The sequence below is a fragment of the Salvelinus namaycush genome, unplaced genomic scaffold (assembly GCF_016432855.1).
Source record: "Salvelinus namaycush isolate Seneca unplaced genomic scaffold, SaNama_1.0 Scaffold374, whole genome shotgun sequence".
In the NCBI taxonomy this organism is placed as follows: domain Eukaryota; kingdom Metazoa; phylum Chordata; class Actinopteri; order Salmoniformes; family Salmonidae; genus Salvelinus; species Salvelinus namaycush.
The window spans coordinates 91,687-110,474 of NW_024060719.1; the positions used below are offsets into that span (position 1 = coordinate 91,687).

Below are 18,788 nucleotides of genomic sequence, written 5' to 3' on the forward strand. Positions count from 1 at the left end.
TAATGGGCTATAGAGACTAGATGATACTAAGGCTATAGAGGCTAGGATAGGATAGAGTTTAAGGCTATAGAGACTAGATGATACTAAGGCTATAGAGACTAGATGATACTAAGGCTACAGAGACTAGATGATACTAAGGCTATAGAGACTAGATGATACTAAGGCTACAGAGACTAGATGATACTAAGGCTATAGAGACTAGATGATACTAAGGCTATAGAGACTAGATGACACTAAGGCTTTAGAGACTAGATGATACTAAGGCTATAGAGACTAGATGATACTATAGAGACTAGATGATACTAGGGCTATAGAGACTAGATGATACTATAGAGACTAGATGATACTAGGGCTATAGAGACTAGATGATACTATAGAGACTAGATGATACTAGGGCTATAGAGACTAGATGATACTATAGAGACTAGATGATACTAAGGCTATAGAGACTAGATGATACTATAGAGACTAGATGCTACTAAGGCTATAGAGACTAGATGATACTAGGGTTATAAAAGGCTTAGAGATTTAACTATTGTTGTTTTCATTATCAAACATCTGGACCTCAACATACAAACATGTTTGTGCGAGTTAGCGTCGTGTGTGTGTGTGTGTGTGTGTGTGTGTGTGTGTGTGTGTGTGTGTGTGTGTGTGTGTGTGTGTGTGTGTGTGTGTGAGAGATCAGAGAGAGAAAAGGACTAGCTACACTCCTTACATTCAGAAGCAGAAAACAATATAGCAAACACACACACACACACACACACGCACCAAACACACACGCACCAAACACACACACACACACCAAACACACACACACACACCAAACACACACACACGGCAAAGCCAGTAATCCAGGATTAAAGCAGCAGTTTTCAGATGACATCACCCCCCAGACTGTTACCCTGTTTCATCTCGTACCAGTCAGCAGTCATTCCACTCCTTGGTCTAGTCTGGGTACCAGTCAGCTATCATTTCACTCCTTGGTCTAGTCTGGTACCAGTCAGCAGTCATTCCACTCCTTGGTCTAGTCTGGGTACCAGTCAGCTATCATTCCACTCCTTGGTCTAGTCTGGTACCAGTCAGCTATCATTCCACTCCTTGGTCTAGTCTGGGTACCAGTCAGCTATCATTCCACTCCTTGGTCTAGTCTGGGTACCAGTCAGCTATCATTCCACTCCTTGGTCTAGTCCTGGTACCAGTCAGCTATCATTCCACTCCTTGGTCTAGTCTGGGTACCAGTCAGCTATCATTCACTCCTTGGTCTAGTCTGGTACCAGTCAGTCATTCCACTCCTTGCTTGTTGGGTTTGCTGTCCCCTGGTGGCAAAAATAATTAAATGCAGATATATATCATTGACATGCCACAGTAGTATCAAACCTCACTTTCTCTCCCTCTCTCTCCCTGCCTCTCCATCTCTCCCCCTCCCTCTCACTCTCCATCTCTCCCTCCCTCTCCCTCCCTCTCTCCATCTCTCTCTCAGATGCTGGGGGCGTGTTCGGTGCAGCATTTACCTGTACCCTACTCCTTTCCCTCCCTCCTCTCCAGTGATCCCCCTTTCCTCCTCCCCCCTCCCCACCTCTCTCACCACCCCCCCCACCTCCCTCCACCTGGACACTTCCTTCCCTTCCCGACACAACAGTCCAGATCGGTAAGAAACACATCACTCTGATTTTCATTATAATCATGGAATTGTATTTATGACGGTTTCTCCAAGGATCCACTCTAGTTTGTTTTCAATGTCTGTGTTTCTCCAAGGATCCACTCTAGTTTGTTTTTAATGTCTGTGTTTCTCCAAGGATCCACTCTAGTTTGTTTTCAATGTCTGTGTTTCTCCAAGGATCCACTCTAGTTTGTTTTTAATGTCTGTGTTTCTCCAAGGATCCACTCTAGTTTGTTTTTCAATGTCTGTGTTTCTCCAAGGATCCACTCTAGTTTGTTTTTAATGTCTGTGTTTCTCCAAGGATCCACTCTAGTTTGTTTTCAATGTCTGTGTTTCTCCAAGGATCCACTCTAGTTTGTTTTCAATGTCTGTGTTTCTCCAAGGATCCACTCTAGTTTGTTTTTAATATCCTGCAATAGATGTAATGACCCTTTAACCACCTAGGTAGTGGTATTCTATTTATTTAACCTTTTTATTTAACTAGGCAAGTCAGTTAACAAATTCTTATTTACAATGACGGCCTACCCTGTCCAAACCCTCCCCTAACCCGGACGACACTGGGCCAATTGTGTGCCGCCCAATGGGACTACCCAGGCCCTTTAACCATTAAGGTAGTGGTTCTGCCCGGGCCCTTTAACCATTAAGGTAGTGGTGCTGCCCAGGCCCTTTAACCATTAAGGTAGTGGTGCTGTCCGGGCCCTTTAACCATTAAGGTAGTGGTGCTGTCTGGGCCCTTTAACCATTAAGGTAGTGGTGCTGTCCGGGCCCTTTGGTGCTGTCCGGGCCCTTTAACCATTAAGGTAGTGGTGCTGTCCGGGCCCTTTAACCATTAAGGTAGTGGTGCTGTCCGGGCCCTTTAACCATTAAGGTAGTGGTGCTGTCCGGGCCCTTTAACCATTAAGGTAGTGGTGCTGTCCGGGCCCTTTAACCATTAAGGTAGTGGTGCTGTCCGGGCCCTTTAACCATTAAGGTAGTGGTGCTGCCCGGGCCCTTTAACCATTAAGGTAGTGGTGCTGCCCGGGCCCTTTAACCATTAAGGTAGTGGTGCTGCCCGGGCCCTTTAACCATTAAGGTAGTGGTGCTGCCCGGGCCCTTTAACCATTAAGGCAGTGGTGCTGCCCGGGCCCTTTAACCATTAAGGCAGTGGTGCTGTCCGGGCCCTTTAACCATTAAGGCAGTGGTGCTGTCCGGGCCCTTTAACCATTAAGGTAGTGGTGCTGTCCGGGCCCTTTAACCATTAAGGTAGTGGTGCTGTCCGGGCCCTTTAACCATTAAGGCAGTGGTGCTGTCCAGGCCCTTTAACCATTAAGGTAGTGGTGCTGCCAGGGCCCTTTAACCATTAAGGTAGTGGTGCTGCCCGGGCCCTTTAACCATTAAGGTAGTGGTGCTGTCCGGGCCCTTTAACCATTAAGGTAGTGGTGCTGTCCGGGCCCTTTAACCATTAAGGTAGTGGTGCTGTCCGGGCCCTTTAACCATTAAGGTAGTGGTGCTGTCCAGGCCCTTTAACCATTAAGGTAGTGGTGCTGCCAGGGCCCTTTAACCATTAAGGTAGTGGTGCTGCCCGGGCCCTTTAACCATTAAGGTAGTGGTGCTGCCCGGGCCCTTTAACCATTAAGGTAGTGGTGCTGCCCGGGCCCTTTAACCATTAAGGTAGTGGTGCTGCCCGGGCCCTTTAACCATTAAGGTAGTGGTGCTGTCCGGGCCCTTTAACCATTAAGGTAGTGGTTCTGCCCGGGCCCTTTAACCATTAAGGTAGTGGTTCTGCCCGGGCCCTTTAACCATTAAGGTAGTGGTGCTGCCCGGGCCCTTTAACCATTAAGGTAGTGGTGCTGCCCGGGCCCTTTAACCATTAAGGTAGTGGTGCTGCCCGGGCCCTTTAACCATTAAGGTAGTGGTGCTGCCCGGGCCCTTTAACCATTAAGGCAGTGGTGCTGCCCGGGCCCTTTAACCATTAAGGTAGTGGTGCTGTCCGGGCCCTTTAACCATTAAGGCAGTGGTGCTGTCCGGGCCCTTTAACCATTAAGGTAGTGGTGCTGCCAGGGCCCTTTAACCATTAAGGTAGTGGTGCTGTCCGGGCCCTTTAACCATTAAGGTAGTGGTGCTGCCAGGGCCCTTTAACCATTAAGGTAGTGGTGCTGTCCGGGCCCTTTAACCATTAAGGTAGTGGTGCTGCCCGGGCCCTTTAACCATTAAGGTAGTGGTGCTGCCCGGGCCCTTTAACCATTAAGGTAGTGGTGCTGTCCGGGCCCTTTAACCATTAAGGTAGTGGTGCTGCCCGGGCCCTTTAACCATTCAGGTAGTGGTGCTGCCCGGGCCCTTTAACCATTCAGGTAGTGGTGCTGCCCGGGCCCTTTAACCATTCAGGTAGTGGTGCTGTCCGGGCCCTTTAACCATTAAGGTAGTGGTGCTGTCCGGGCCCTTTAACCATTAAGGTAGTGGTGCTGCCCGGGCCCTTTAACCATTAAGGTAGTGGTGCTGCCCGGGCCCTTTAACCATTAAGGTAGTGGTGCTGTCCGGGCCCTTTAACCATTAAGGTAGTGGTGCTGCCCGGGCCCTTTAACCATTAAGGTAGTGGTGCTGCCCGGGCCCTTTAACCATTAAGGTAGTGGTGCTGTCCGGGCCCTTTAACCATTAAGGTAGTGGTTCTGCCCGGGCCCTTTAACCATTAAGGTAGTGGTGCTGCCCGGGCCCTTTAACCATTAAGGTAGTGGTGCTGCCCGGGCCCTTTAACCATTAAGGTAGTGGTGCTGTCCGGGCCCTTTAACCATTAAGGTAGTGGTGCTGTCCGGGCCCTTTAACCATTAAGGTAGTGGTGCTGTCCGGGCCCTTTGGTGCTGTCCGGGCCCTTTAACCATTAAGGTAGTGGTGCTGTCCGGGCCCTTTAACCATTAAGGTAGTGGTGCTGTCCAGGGCCCTTTAACCATTAAGGTAGTGGTGCTGCCCAGGCCCAGTCTCATATTCACATCTCAAATTGCCTTCTATTCACAATGTGCTCACTTTGACTTGAATTATAATTAGTCAAAGTGACTTGACATAACAGTTTTAGAATCCATTATAAACTTTTCCCCAGGCCTAGAGAACAAGTTGTAACAGCACATAATCCCCTTGTATGCCTATGACCCTTCATAGCCCTTTTTCTATGCCTATGACCCTTCAAAGCCCTTTTTGTATGCCCCTTTAATATGCCTATGACCCTTCACAGCCCTTTTTGTAGGCATGTTAAAAGGGCATATGACCCTTCATAGCCCTTTTTGTATGCTTATGACCCTTCATAACCCTTTGTATCCCTGTCATAGCCGTTGCAGAGGATAGAGAACGAGGTGGAGCTGCTTGGAGAGCACCTGTCTGTGGGAGGGGGGTTCAACTACCCTCATGGAGCACACCACCCCTCCTCCCTTCCCCCCTCCACACCCCTCCAGTTCCTGTCTCATCACGACTCCCTGTCACAGGAGCTGTTCGGAGTGGTAAGACGCCCCTCCCCCAGTACCTCTCTCACCCTTCCTCCCTGCCCCCTTCCAGTTCCTCTCTCACCCTTCCTCCCTGCCCCCCTCCAGTTCCTCTCTCACCCTTCCTCCCTGCCCCCCTCCAGTACCTCTCTCACCCTTCCTCCCTGCCCCCTTCCAGTTCCTCTCTCACCCTTCCTCCCTGCCCCCCTCCAGTTCCTCTCTCATCACGACTCCCTGTCACAGGAGCTGTTCACCCACACCTCATGCTAGCCATCAAAACACCTGCCCAAGGGCTGTCTTGCACGGCCACTCGTCTAAGTATTTGTATTTATTAAGGATCCCATTTAGTTCCTGCCAAGGCAGCAGCTACTCTTCCTGGGGTTTATTATGGATCCCCATTAGTTCCTGCCAAGGCAGCAGCTACTCTTCCTGGGGTTTATTATGGATCCCCATTAGTTCCTGCCAAGGCAGCAGCTACTCTTCCTGGGGTTTATTATGGATCCCCATTAGTTCCTGCCAAGGCAGCAGCTACTCTTCCTGGGGTTTATTATGGATCCCCATTAGTTCCTGCCGAGGCAGCAGCTACTCTTCCTGGGGTTTATTATGGATCCCCATTAGTTCCTGCCAAGGCAGCAGCTACTCTTCCTGGGGTTTATTATGGATCCCCATTAGTTCCTGCCAAGGCAGCAGCTACTCTTCCTGGGGTTTATTATGGATCCCCATTAGTTCCTGCCAAGGCAGCAGCTACTCTTCCTGGGGTTTATTATGGATCCCCATTAGTTCCTGCCAAGGCAGCAGCTACTCTTCCTGGGGTTTATTATGGATCCCCATTAGTTCCTGCCAAGGCAGCAGCTACTCTTCCTGGGGTTTATTATGGATCCCCATTAGTTCCTGCCAAGGCAGCAGCTACTCTTCCTGGGGTTTATTATGGATCCCCATTAGTTCCTGCCAAGGCAGCAGCTACTCTTCCTGGGGTTTATTATGGATCCTCATTAGTTCCTGCCAAGGCAGCAGCTACTCTTCCTGGGGTTTATTATGGATCCTCATTAGTTCCTGCCGAGGCAGCAGCTACTCTTCCTGGGGTCCAGCAGAATTAAGGCAGTTATACATTTTAAAAACTGTACAATACTTTCACAACAGATTTCACAACATGTTACAATAACACTATGTACACACAGATGGAGAACACCATGTGACAATAACACTATGTACACAAAGATGGAGAACACCATGTGACAGTAACACTATGTACACACAGATGGAGAACACCATGTGACAGTAACACTATGTACACACAGATGGAGAACACCATGTTACAGTAACACTATGTACACACAGATGGAGAACACCATGTTACAATAACACTATGTACACACAGATGGAGAACACCATGTGACAATAACACTATGTACACACAGATGGAGAACACCATGTTACAGTAACACTATGTACACACAGATGGAGAACACCATGTTACAATAACACTATGTACACACAGATGGAGAACACCATGTGACAATAACACTATGTACACACAGATGGAGAACACCATGTTACAGTAACACTATGTACACACAGATGGAGAACAACATGTTACAGTAACACTATGTACACACAGATGGAGAACAACATGTTACAGTAACACTATGTACACACAGATGGAGAACACCATGTCCTTACCTCTATGAAGGGTTCTTACCGTTCCTTTCTCTGTCCCTCTCCCAGCCGTACCCCCACTTCATGCCTCGGCGAATCACAGGGCGTCGTTACCGCTCCCAGCAGACCGTGCCCCCGGCCCCCTACCACCCAGGCTTCCTGCCTTACTTCCTGTGAGTACTTCTTCTTCTCTTGTTGTTGTAGCGGCACCTGTGCATTAGGTATGCAGTACATGCTGGAACAAATCATGGGTTTATATGGTATAATACTGTATGATGTTATATTAGGCATTGTGATCATTTTGTTTATTGAAATGTTCTCCCTCCCCTGTCTCTCCATCTCTCCCTCTCCTGTCTCTCAGGTCGATGCTTCCAGTGGTTCCTACAGTCGGTCCTACCATCAGTCTAGAGTTAGATGTGGATGATGGAGAGGTAGAGAACTATGAAGTAAGCTAGCCACAGAGCTAACTATACATATATATGGTCTAGTGGAGGTAAGCTAGCCACAAAGGTAACTATACATCTATATGGTCTAGTGTAGTGGAGGTAAGCTAGCCACAGAGCTAACTATACATCTATATGGTGTAGTGGAGGTAAGCTAGCCACAGAGCTAACTATACATCTCTATGGTCTAGTGTAGTGGAGGTAAGCTAGCCACAGAGCTAACTATACATCTATATGGTGTAGTGGAGGTAAGCTAGCTACAGAGCTAACTATACATCTATATGGTGTAGTGGAGGTAAGCTAGCCACAGAGCTAACTATACATCTATATGGTGTAGTGGAGGTAAGCTAGCCACAGAGCTAACTATACATCTATATGGTGTAGTGGAGGTAAGCTACCCACAGAGCTAACTATACATCTATATGGTGTAGTGGAGGTAAGCTAGCCACAGAGCTAACTATACATCTATATGGTGTAGTGGAGGTAAGCTAGCCACAGAGCTAACTATACATCTATATGGTGTAGTGGAGGTAAGCTAGCCACAGAGCTAACTATACATCTATATGGTGTAGTGGAGGTAAGCTAGCCACAGAGCTAACTATACATCTATATGGTCTAGTGGAGGTAAGCTAGCCACAGAGCTAACTATACATCTATATGGTCTAGTGTAGTGGAGGTAAGCTAGCCACAGAGCTAACTATACATCTATATGGTGTAGTGGAGGTAAGCTAGCCACAGAGCTAACTATACATCTATATGGTATAGTGGAGGTAAGCTAGCCACGGAGCTAACTATACATCTATATGGTCTAGTGTAGTGGAGGTAAGCAAGTCAGAGAGCTAACTATACATTTATATGATGTAGTGGAGGTAAGCTAGCCACAGAGCTAACTATACATCTATATGGTATAGTGGAGGTAAGCTAGCCACGGAGCTAACTATACGTATATATGGTCTAGTGGAGGTAAGCTAGCCACAGAGCTAACTATACATCTATATGGTGTAGTGGAGGTAAGCTAGCCACAGAGCTAACTATACATCTCTATCGTCTAGTGTAGTGGAGGTAAGCTAGCCACAGAGCTAACTATACATCTACATGGTCTAGTCAACTCTAATGTAGTGGAGGTAGTTTTAATGAACTACAGTCTAGTGTTGGCTGACACATCTAGCCTCGTGTTAGTTCCAATAGCTAATGCCTAGGCTTCAGCTCAGTGGGCTAAAAGGATTAAAACCTGTTGATTGGTGTGTGATGTACACTATGCAGAACATGAGTGTCTATCAATCCAATGCTGTTATGTCCTCAAGGGCGAGGGAATGAACGCACCTAGGGTAGATGGGAGGACAACAAGAAGTTATCTTGTGTAGGTAGACCGGCTCTTCTCTGACCTCTAACCTTTAACCCCCCTGTCTGACCTCCAGGCCCTGTTGAACCTAGCAGAGCGTCTGGGCGAGGCCAAACCCAGAGGACTGACCAAGGCTGACATAGAACAGCTTCCCTCCTACCGCTTCAACCCCAACAACCACCAGTCAGAACAGACACTGTGAGTAGAGTCCCTTCAACAACCACCAGTCAGAACAGACACTGTGAGTAGAGTCCCTTCAACAACCACCAGTCAGAACAGACACTGTGAGTAGAGTCCCTTCAACAACAACCACCAGTCAGAACAGACACTGTGAGTAGAGTCCCTTCAACAACCACCAGTCAGAACAGACACTGTGAGTAGAGTCCCTTCAACAACCACCAGTCAGAACAGACACTGTGAGTAGAGTCCCTTTAACAACCACCAGTCAGAACAGACACTGTGAGTAGAGTCCCTTCAACAACCACCACCAATCAGAACAGACACTGTGAGTAGAGTCCCTTCAACAACCACCAGTCAGAACAGACACTGTGAGTAGAGTCCCTTCAACAACCACCACCAATCAGAACAGACACTGTGAGTAGAGTCCCTTCAACAACCACCACCAATCAGAACAGACACTGTGAGTAGAGTCCCTTTAACAACCACCAGTCAGAACAGACACTGTGAGTAGAGTCCCTTTAACAACCACCAGTCAGAACAGACACTGTGAGTAGAGTCCCTTTAACAACCACCAGTCAGAACAGACACTGTGAGTAGAGTCCCTTCAACAACAACCACCAGTCAGAACAGACACTGTGAGTAGAGTCCCTTCAACCACCACCAGTCAGAACAGACACTGTGAGTAGAGTCCCTTCAACCACCAGTCAGAACAGACACTGTGAGTAGAGTCCCTTCAACAACCACCACCAGTCAGAACAGAAACTGTGAGTGGAGTCCCTTCAACAACCACCAGTCAGAACAGACACTGTGAGTAGAGTCCCTTCAACAACCACCACCAGTCAGAACAGACACCGTGAGTAGAGTCCCTTCAACAACCACCAGTCAGAACAGACACTGTGAGTAGAGTCCCTTCAACACCAACCACCAGTCAGAACAGACACTGTGAGTAGAGTCCCTTCAACAACCACCAGTCAGAACAGACACTGTGAGTAGAGTCCCTTCAACCACAACCACCAGTCAGAACAGACACTGTGAGTAGAGTCCCTTCAACAACAACCAGTCAGAACAGACACTGTGAGTAGAGTCCCTTCAACAACCACCAGTCAGAACAGACACTGTGAGTAGAGTCCCTTCAACAACCACCAGTCAGAACAGACACTGTGAGTAGAGTCCCTTCAACCACAACCACCAGTCAGAACAGACACTGTGAGTAGAGTCCCTTCAACCACAACCACCAGTCAGAACAGACACTGTGAGTAGAGTCCCTTCAACCACAACCACCAGTCAGAACAGACACTGTGAGTAGAGTCCCTTCAACAACAACCAGTCAGAACAGACACTGTGAGTAGAGTCCCTTCAACAACCACCAGTCAGAACAGACACTGTGAGTAGAGTCCCTTCAACAACCACCAGTCAGAACAGACACTGTGAGTAGAGTCCCTTCAACCACAACCACCAGTCAGAACAGACACTGTGAGTAGAGTCCCTTCAACCACAACCACCAGTCAGAACAGACACTGTGAGTAGAGTCCCTTCAACAACAACCACCAGTCAGAACAGACACTGTGTAGAGTCCCTTCAACCACCAGTCAGAACAGACACTGTGAGTAGAGTCCCTTCAACAACCACCAGTCAGAACAGACACTGTGAGTAGAGTCCCTTCAACAACCACCACCAGTCAGAACAGACACTGTGAGTAGAGTCCCTTCAACAACCACCACCAGTCAGAACAGACACCGTGAGTAGAGTCCCTTCAACAACCACCACCAGTCAGAACAGACACCGTGAGTAGAGTCCCTTCAACAACCACCAGTCAGAACAGACACTGTGAGTAGAGTCCCTTCAACACCAACCACCAGTCAGAACAGACACTGTGAGTAGAGTCCCTTCAACACCAACCACCAGTCAGAACAGACACTGTGAGTAGAGTCCCTTCAACCACAACCACCAGTCAGAACAGACACTGTGAGTAGAGTCCCTTCAACCACAACCACCAGTCAGAACAGACACTGTGAGTAGAGTCCCTTCAACCACCAGTCAGAACAGACACTGTGAGTAGAGTCCCTTCAACCACAACCACCAGTCAGAACAGACACTGTGAGTAGAGTCCCTTCAACCACAACCACCAGTCAGAACAGACACTGTGAGTAGAGTCCCTTCAACAACAACCACCAGTCAGAACAGACACTGTGAGTAGAGTCCCTTCAACCACCAGTCAGAACAGACACTGTGAGTAGAGTCCCTTCAACAACCACCAGTCAGAACAGACACTGTGAGTAGAGTCCCTTCAACCACAACCACCAGTCAGAACAGACACTGTGAGTAGAGTCCCTTCAACAACCACCACCAGTCAGAACAGACACTGTGAGTAGAGTCCCTTCAACAACAACCAGTCAGAACAGACACTGTGAGTAGAGTCCCTTCAACACCAACCACCAGTCAGAACAGACACTGTGAGTAGAGTCCCTTCAACACCAACCACCAGTCAGAACAGACACTGTGAGTAGAGTCCCTTCATCAACCACCAGTCAGAACAGACACTGTGAGTAGAGTCCCTTCAACCACAACCACCAGTCAGAACAGACACTGTGAGTAGAGTCCCTTCAACCACCAGTCAGAACAGACACTGTGAGTAGAGTCCCTTCAACAACCACCAGTCAGAACAGACACTGTGAGTAGAGTCCCTTCAACAACCACCAGTCAGAACAGACACTGTGAGTAGAGTCCCTTCAACAACCACCAGTCAGAACAGACACTGTGAGTAGAGTCCCTTCAACAACCACCAGTCAGAACAGACACTGTGAGTAGAGTCCCTTCAACAACCACCAGTCAGAACAGACACTGTGAGTAGAGTCCCTTCAACAACCACCAGTCAGAACAGACACTGTGAGTAGAGTCCCTTCAACAACCACCAGTCAGAACAGACACTGTGAGTAGAGTCCCTACAACAACAACCACCAGTCAGAACAGACACTGAGAGTAGAGTCCCTTCAACAACCACCAGTCAGAACAGACACTGCGAGTAGAGTCCCTACAACAACAACCACCAGTCAGAACAGACACTGAGAGTAGAGTCCCTTCAACAACCACCACCAGTCAGAACAGACACTGTGAGTAGAATCCCTTCAACCACCACCAGTCAGAACAGACACTGTGAGTAGAGTCCCTTCAACACCAACCACCAGTCAGAACAGACACTGTGAGTAGAGTCCCTTCAACACCAACCACCAGTCAGAACAGACACTGTGAGTAGAGTCCCTTCAACACCAACCACCAGTCAGAACAGACACTGTGAGTAGAGTCCCTTCAACAACAACCACCAGTCAGAACAGACACTGTGAGTAGAGTCTCTTCAACAACAACCACCAGTCAGAACAGACACTGTGAGTAGAGTCCCTTCAACAACAACCACCAGTCAGAACAGACACTGTGAGTAGAGTCCCTTCAACAACAACCACCAGTCAGAACAGACACTGTGAGTAGAGTCCCTTCAACAACCACCAGTCAGAACAGACACTGTGAGTAGAGTCCCTTCAACAACCACCAGTCAGAACAGACACTGTGAGTAGAGTCCCTTCAACAACCACCAGTCAGAACAGACACTGTGAGTAGAGTCCCTTCAACAACAACCAGTCAGAACAGACACTGTGAGTAGAGTCCCTTCAACAACAACCAGTCAGAACAGACACTGTGAGTAGAGTCCCTTCAACAACAACCAGTCAGAACAGACACTGTGAGTAGAGTCCCTTCAACAACCACCACCAGTCAGAACAGACACTGTGAGTAGAGTCCCTTCAACAACAACCAGTCAGAACAGACACTGTGAGTAGAGTCCCTTCAACAACCACCACCAGTCAGAACAGACACTGTGAGTAGAGTCCCTTCAACCACCAGTCAGAACAGACACTGTGAGTAGAGTCCCTTCAACAACAACCACCAGTCAGAACAGACACTGTGAGTAGAGTCCCTTCAACAACCACCAGTCAGAACAGACACTGTGAGTAGAGTCCCTTCAACCACCACCAGTCAGAACAGACACTGTGAGTAGAGTCCCTTCAACAACAACCACCAGTCAGAACAGACACTGTGAGTAGAGTCCCTTCAACCACCACCAGTCAGAACAGACACTGTGAGTAGAGTCCCTTCAACAACAACCACCAGTCAGAACAGACACTGTGAGTAGAGTCCCTTCAACAACCACCAGTCAGAACAGACACTGTGAGTAGAGTCCCTTCAACCACCACCAGTCAGAACAGACACTGTGAGTAGAGTCCCTTCAACAACAACCACCAGTCAGAACAGACACTGTGAGTAGAGTCCCTTCAACAACCACCAGTCAGAACAGACACTGTGAGTAGAGTCCCTTCAACAACAACCACCAGTCAGAACAGACACTGTGAGTAGAATCCCTTCAACAACCACCAGTCAGAACAGACACTGTGAGTAGAGTCCCTTTAACAACCACCAGTCAGAACAGACACTGTGAGTAGAGTCCCTTTAACAACCACCAGTCAGAACAGACACTGTGAGTAGAGTCCCTTCAACAACAACCACCAGTCAGAACAGACACTGTGAGTAGAATCCCTTCAACAACCACCACCAGTCAGAACAGACACTGTGAGTAGAATCCCTTCAACCACCAGTCAGAACAGACACTGTGAGTAGAGTCCCTTCAACAACAACCACCAGTCAGAACAGACACTGTGAGTAGAATCCCTTCAACCACAACCACCAGTCAGAACAGACACTGTGAGTAGAATCCCTTCAACCACAACCACCAGTCAGAACAGACACTGTGAGTAGAGTCCCTTTAACAACCACCAGTCAGAACAGACACTGTGAGTAGAGTCCCTTCAACAACAACCACCAGTCAGAACAGACACTGTGAGTAGAGTCCCTTCAACAACCAACACCAGTCAGAACAGACACTGTGAGTAGAGTCCCTTCAACAACCACCACCAGTCAGAACAGACACTGTGAGTAGAGTCCCTTCAACAACAACCACCAGTCAGAACAGACACTGTGAGTAGAGTCCCTTCAACAACCACCACCAGTCAGAACAGACACTGTGAGTAGAGTCCCTTCAACAACAACCAGTCAGAACAGACACTGTGAGTAGAGTCCCTTTAACAATAACCACCAGTCTGAACAGACACAGTGAGTAGAGTCCCTTCAACCGCCAGTCAGAACAGACACTGTGAGTAGAGTCCCTTCAACCACCAGTCAGAACAGACACTGTGAGTAGAATCCCTTCAACAACCACCACCAGTCAGAACAGACACTGTGAGTAGAGTCCCTTCAACAACAACCACCAGTCAGAACAGACACTGTGAGTAGAGTCCCTTCAACCACCACCAGTCAGAACAGACACTGTGAGTAGTCCCTTCAACAACCACCAGTCAGAACAGACACTGTGAGTAGAGTCCCTTCAACAACAACCACCAGTCAGAACAGACACTGTGAGTAGAGTCCCTTCAACAACCACCACCAGTCAGAACAGACACTGTGAGTAGAGTCCCTTCAACAACCACCACCAGTCAGAACAGACACTGTGAGTAGAGTCCCTTCAACAACCACCACCAGTCACTACAGACACTGTGAGTAGAGTCCCTTCAACAACCACCACCAGTCAGAACAGACACTGTGAGTAGAGTCCCTTCAACAACCACCACCAGTCAGAACAGACACTGTGAGTAGAGTCCCTTCAACAACCACCACCAGTCAGAACAGACACTGTGAGTAGAGTCCCTTCAACAACCACCAGTCAGAACAGACACTGTGAGTAGAGTCCCTTCAACAACCACCAGTCAGAACAGACACTGTGAGTAGAGTCCCTTCAACCACCACCAGTCAGAACAGACACTGTGAGTAGAATCCCTTCAACAACCACCACCAGTCAGAACAGACACTGTGAGTAGATTCCCTTCAACAACCACCAGTCAGAACAGACACTGTGAGTAGAGTCCCTTCAACCACCAGTCAGAACAGACACTGTGAGTAGAGTCCCTTCAACCACCAGTCAGAACAGACACTGTGAGTAGAGTCCCTTCAACAACCACCTGTCAGAACAGACACTGTGAGTAGAATCCCTTCAACAACCACCACCAGTCAGAACAGACACTGTGAGTAGAGTCCCTTCAACAACCACCAGTCAGAACAGACACTGTGAGTAGAGTCCCTTCAACAACAACCACCAGTCAGAACAGACACTGTGAGTAGAATCCCTTCAACAACCAGTCAGAACAGACACTGTGAGTAGAGTCCCTTCAACAACAACCAGTCAGAACAGACACTGTGAGTAGAGTCCTTTCAACCACCAGTCAGAACAGACACTGTGAGTAGAGTCCCTTCAACAACCACCAGTCAGAACAGACACTGTGAGTAGAGTCCCTTCAACAACCACCAGTCAGAACAGACACTGTGAGTAGAGTCCCTTCAACCACCACCACCAGTCAGAACAGAGAGACAGAGACAACGTTAATACACCCGGACGTCTCTGTTCCGGGTGTTATATTAACGTTGTCTCTCTGTTCCGGGTGTTATATTAACGTTGTCTCTCTGTTCCGGGTGTTATATTAACGTTGTCTCTCTGTTCCGGGTGTTATATTAACGTTGTCTCTCTGTTCCGGGTGTTATATTAACGTTGTCTCTCTGTTCCGGGTGTTATATTAACGTTGTCTCTCTGTTCCGGGTGTTATATTAACGTTGTCTCTCTGTTCCGGGTGTTATATTAACGTTGTCTCTCTGTTCCGGGTGTTATATTAACGTTGTCTCTCTGTTCCGGGTGTTATATTAACGTTGTCTCTCTGTTCCGGGTGTTATATTAACGTTGTCTCTCTGTTCCGGGTGTTATATTAACGTTGTCTCTCTGTTCCGGGTGTTATATTAACGTTGTCTCTCTGTTCCGGGTGTTATATTAACGTTGTCTCTCTGTTCCGGGTGTTATATTAACGTTGTCTCTCTGTTCCAGGCGTTATATTAACGTTGTTTCTCTGTTCCAGGTGTTATATTAACATTGTCTCTCTGTTCCAGGTGTTATATTAATATTGTCTCTCTGTTCCAGGTGCGTTGTGTGTATGTGTGACTTTGAGTCCCGTCAGCTGCTAAGAGTCCTGCCCTGTAACCACGAGTTCCACACCAAGTGTGTTGACAAGTGGCTGAAGGTGAGACAGAGATGGTGATATATCTATACAAGAGACTTTATTTAACAGAGATGGTGATATATCTATACAAGAGACTGTATTTAACAGAGATGGTGATATATCTATACAAGAGACTTTATTTAACAGACAGAGATGGTGATATATCTATACAAGATACTTTATTTAACAGACAGGTGCTGATATATCTATACAAGAGACAGAGATGGTGATATATCTATACAATAGACTTTATTTAACAGACAGAGATGGTGATATATCTATACAAGAGACTTCATTTAACAGTCAGACAGCACAACTAGATGAAACAGTGTTTTGATCAGGTCTTCTTCCATTCTGTGTACAGTTGAATTTTACAAGCTTTGTCATGCACTGTAAAGGGAAGTGAACATCCATGTATGACTAGTAGAATCATCTCTGTCTCTCTCCAGGCTAACAGAACGTGTCCTATCTGTCGGGCGGACGCCTCCGAGGTCCAGCGGGATTCTGAATGACCTATGACCCCCACAGATCTAGGGTCTGCTCAGCGTCTCCACATCCTAACCTGACGCATTAGGGAAGGAAACGCAACGCAACAGACCTTAGATCAGTGTCTGGGAGCGATGTCCGTCCCCCCTCTCCTCCGCCAAGTGAACTCTTTAAGTAATAGACTCTGCCTTCTTCCTATGATGATGTTATTCTAGTAATGGCCTTTTGACTGACACACACACACACACACACACACACGTATGTACGAGGGGCAGTTGGACTTTTCCCCCTTTGTACTGTCTTACCTTCCTGCGTGATGATTGGATTTGTCTTCTGAACGCTGTGGAGACACTCAGTTGGACTGTGTTGTTGTCCTGACTAACCCAGTGGAGAATATGGAAGCCCAAAGATTCTGACTATTATGACATCATCGTTGTTATTGCTATTGTTAATATTCTGTTCGTGATGAATCATTCAGAACCTGGATTGAGATGTGTTTTCACTAGTGGGGTTATTTTGGTTTATAAAGGTGCTTTCTCTTCATTTACCTTTTTAAAGTGTGTGTGCTGTTGTACTCCTACAAAACACATCTACAATGTGTGTCCAACTGAAATCTAGAGAGAATGGAGGACAGTACAATCTTTACATTGTTGTTAGTATTGGTTTAAGATCTGGGTAGAGGAAGGTGTGCAGAAATACAGCGTTGTCAGTAATCGGGAAAGTGTGTGTATTATTTATGCAGTGCAGTACACTGGCCTCCTGCTCACACTGCCGTTTCCGCTCTGATTGGTCGATGCTGTGCACTGAGACAGGAAGTGTTTCATGAGGAAGGGGAGGGGCTTCCAGGGAGGAGAAGGGCAACAGAACCAGGGTAGTTGAGGAGGATGGGGCGGGCCTTCTCTCTCATCACTCCTCTTTCTGTATCACTCCCTTTTTCCTCTCCCAGTCCATCCCCCTCTCTCTCTCCCAGTCCATCCCCCTTTCTCTCTCTTTCTCTCTCGCTCTCCCAGTCCATCCCCCTCTCTCTCTCCCCCAGTCCATCCCTCGCTCTCGCTCTCGCTCTCCCAGTCCATCCCCCTCTCGCTCTCGCTCTCCCAGTCCATCCCCCTCTCGCTCTCCCAGTCCATCCCTCTCTCGCTCTCGCTCTCCCAGTCCATCCCTCTCTCTCTCTCTCGCTCTCTCTCTCTCGCTCTCCCAGTCCATCCCTCTCGCTCTCGCTCTCGCTCTCGCTCTCCCAGTCCATCCCCCTCTCTCTCTCCCAGTCCATCCCTCTCTCGCTCTCGCTCTCGCTCTCTCTCCTTTTCTGTTCACTCACTCCATGTTTCAGAGACATGGATCAGCCTCTTATCTCAGCTTACTCACACACACACACATACACACACGCTGAATGCACCCCCCCCGTGCAGCAAAGGAGTGTGTGCGCTGATATGAATCGATGCTAAACGTCCGACATTTGTTTTATTGGTCAGTTACTTAGGAAGAAATATGATAGTTGTCAAATCTGAAGTGAAACCATATTCTAGCATATCTATATCTATATATTGGTTCCAAGACCAAAAGTAATGAACTATCTGGAGAATAGGGGTGTCATTTTGAGATACAACCAACGTTGTTCACTGGTCGTTCAGATCACATTGAGAAGGTGAGATTATCTGAAGTATAGTTTTAAGGCACATAATGATGATGATTTTAGTGTGGTAGCATCACAGTTAGGGTTTAACTCCTTGGTAAAAAGGGACATATGTTTTGCCTGTCGACCACGAGTGAGAAAGATCAGTGCCTGGTTTCACTCATTCGTTCACAACCACAATGACTCTTCTATTCAGTCTCCATTCATCCCCTCTTCCTCCTCTAGGATGCTTCTCACCCCCCCCCCCCCCTGTTTTCCACTGTGTCCTCTGTCTACCCAGTGTCTTTAGAAGTAGTCCTTAACTGCTGTCATAAGCCCTACATAAGGCTGTCTTAACATGCACAATGTCACCCTATGTCAAGTTTATGTCCTGGCTTGGCTTCCTACTGCCCTTCACCCACACGGTGTCACGATTCATGTTCTATGTCAGGCTCACAGCAACCTTATGCAGGCCTTACGACAGCTAGCAGAAGGGACAGGTTTATTAAACCATGTCAGCCAGGCACCTGCAGTGTCTTAATATGTAAGAGATGCCTTTTCAAAGCCAGATTTACCCTCCTTAAAGCCATGTCACCAATAGGTGGGTTAATGACCTTTTAGATCAGCGTTTAGCTGGGACAAGGTCTTCACCCTACATGTTTCAAATAAACCATTCTCTCCAGTGTCCAATGTTGACGTTGTCAGCTCGGCGTTTTAAAGGCTAAAAATAAATAGTTATTGGCCGTAGCCGTGGCAACGGGGTTTGAAAAAGCTTCCGTTTTCCTGTTTTTGTTTCCTGGTTTTAAAGGTGTTATACTGTCGTC

The 18,788-nt window shown here is 47.7% G+C and overlaps 1 protein-coding gene across 1 annotated transcript in view; it reads left to right on the forward strand.

Moving 5' to 3' along the window:
* Positions 1-17,349, forward strand: part of LOC120040699 — a 32,909-nt gene extending 15,560 nt beyond the window's left edge. The window contains exons 4-10 of the mRNA XM_038985767.1: positions 1,481-1,648; positions 4,957-5,124; positions 6,832-6,935; positions 7,124-7,208; positions 8,624-8,745; positions 15,791-15,890; positions 16,319-17,349. Coding sequence (XP_038841695.1) covers positions 1,481-1,648; positions 4,957-5,124; positions 6,832-6,935; positions 7,124-7,208; positions 8,624-8,745; positions 15,791-15,890; positions 16,319-16,381 — 810 coding nt within the window. The 3' untranslated portion in view covers positions 16,382-17,349. The remainder of the gene's footprint in view (positions 1-1,480; positions 1,649-4,956; positions 5,125-6,831; positions 6,936-7,123; positions 7,209-8,623; positions 8,746-15,790; positions 15,891-16,318) is intronic.
* Positions 17,350-18,788: the final 1,439 nt, after the last annotated feature.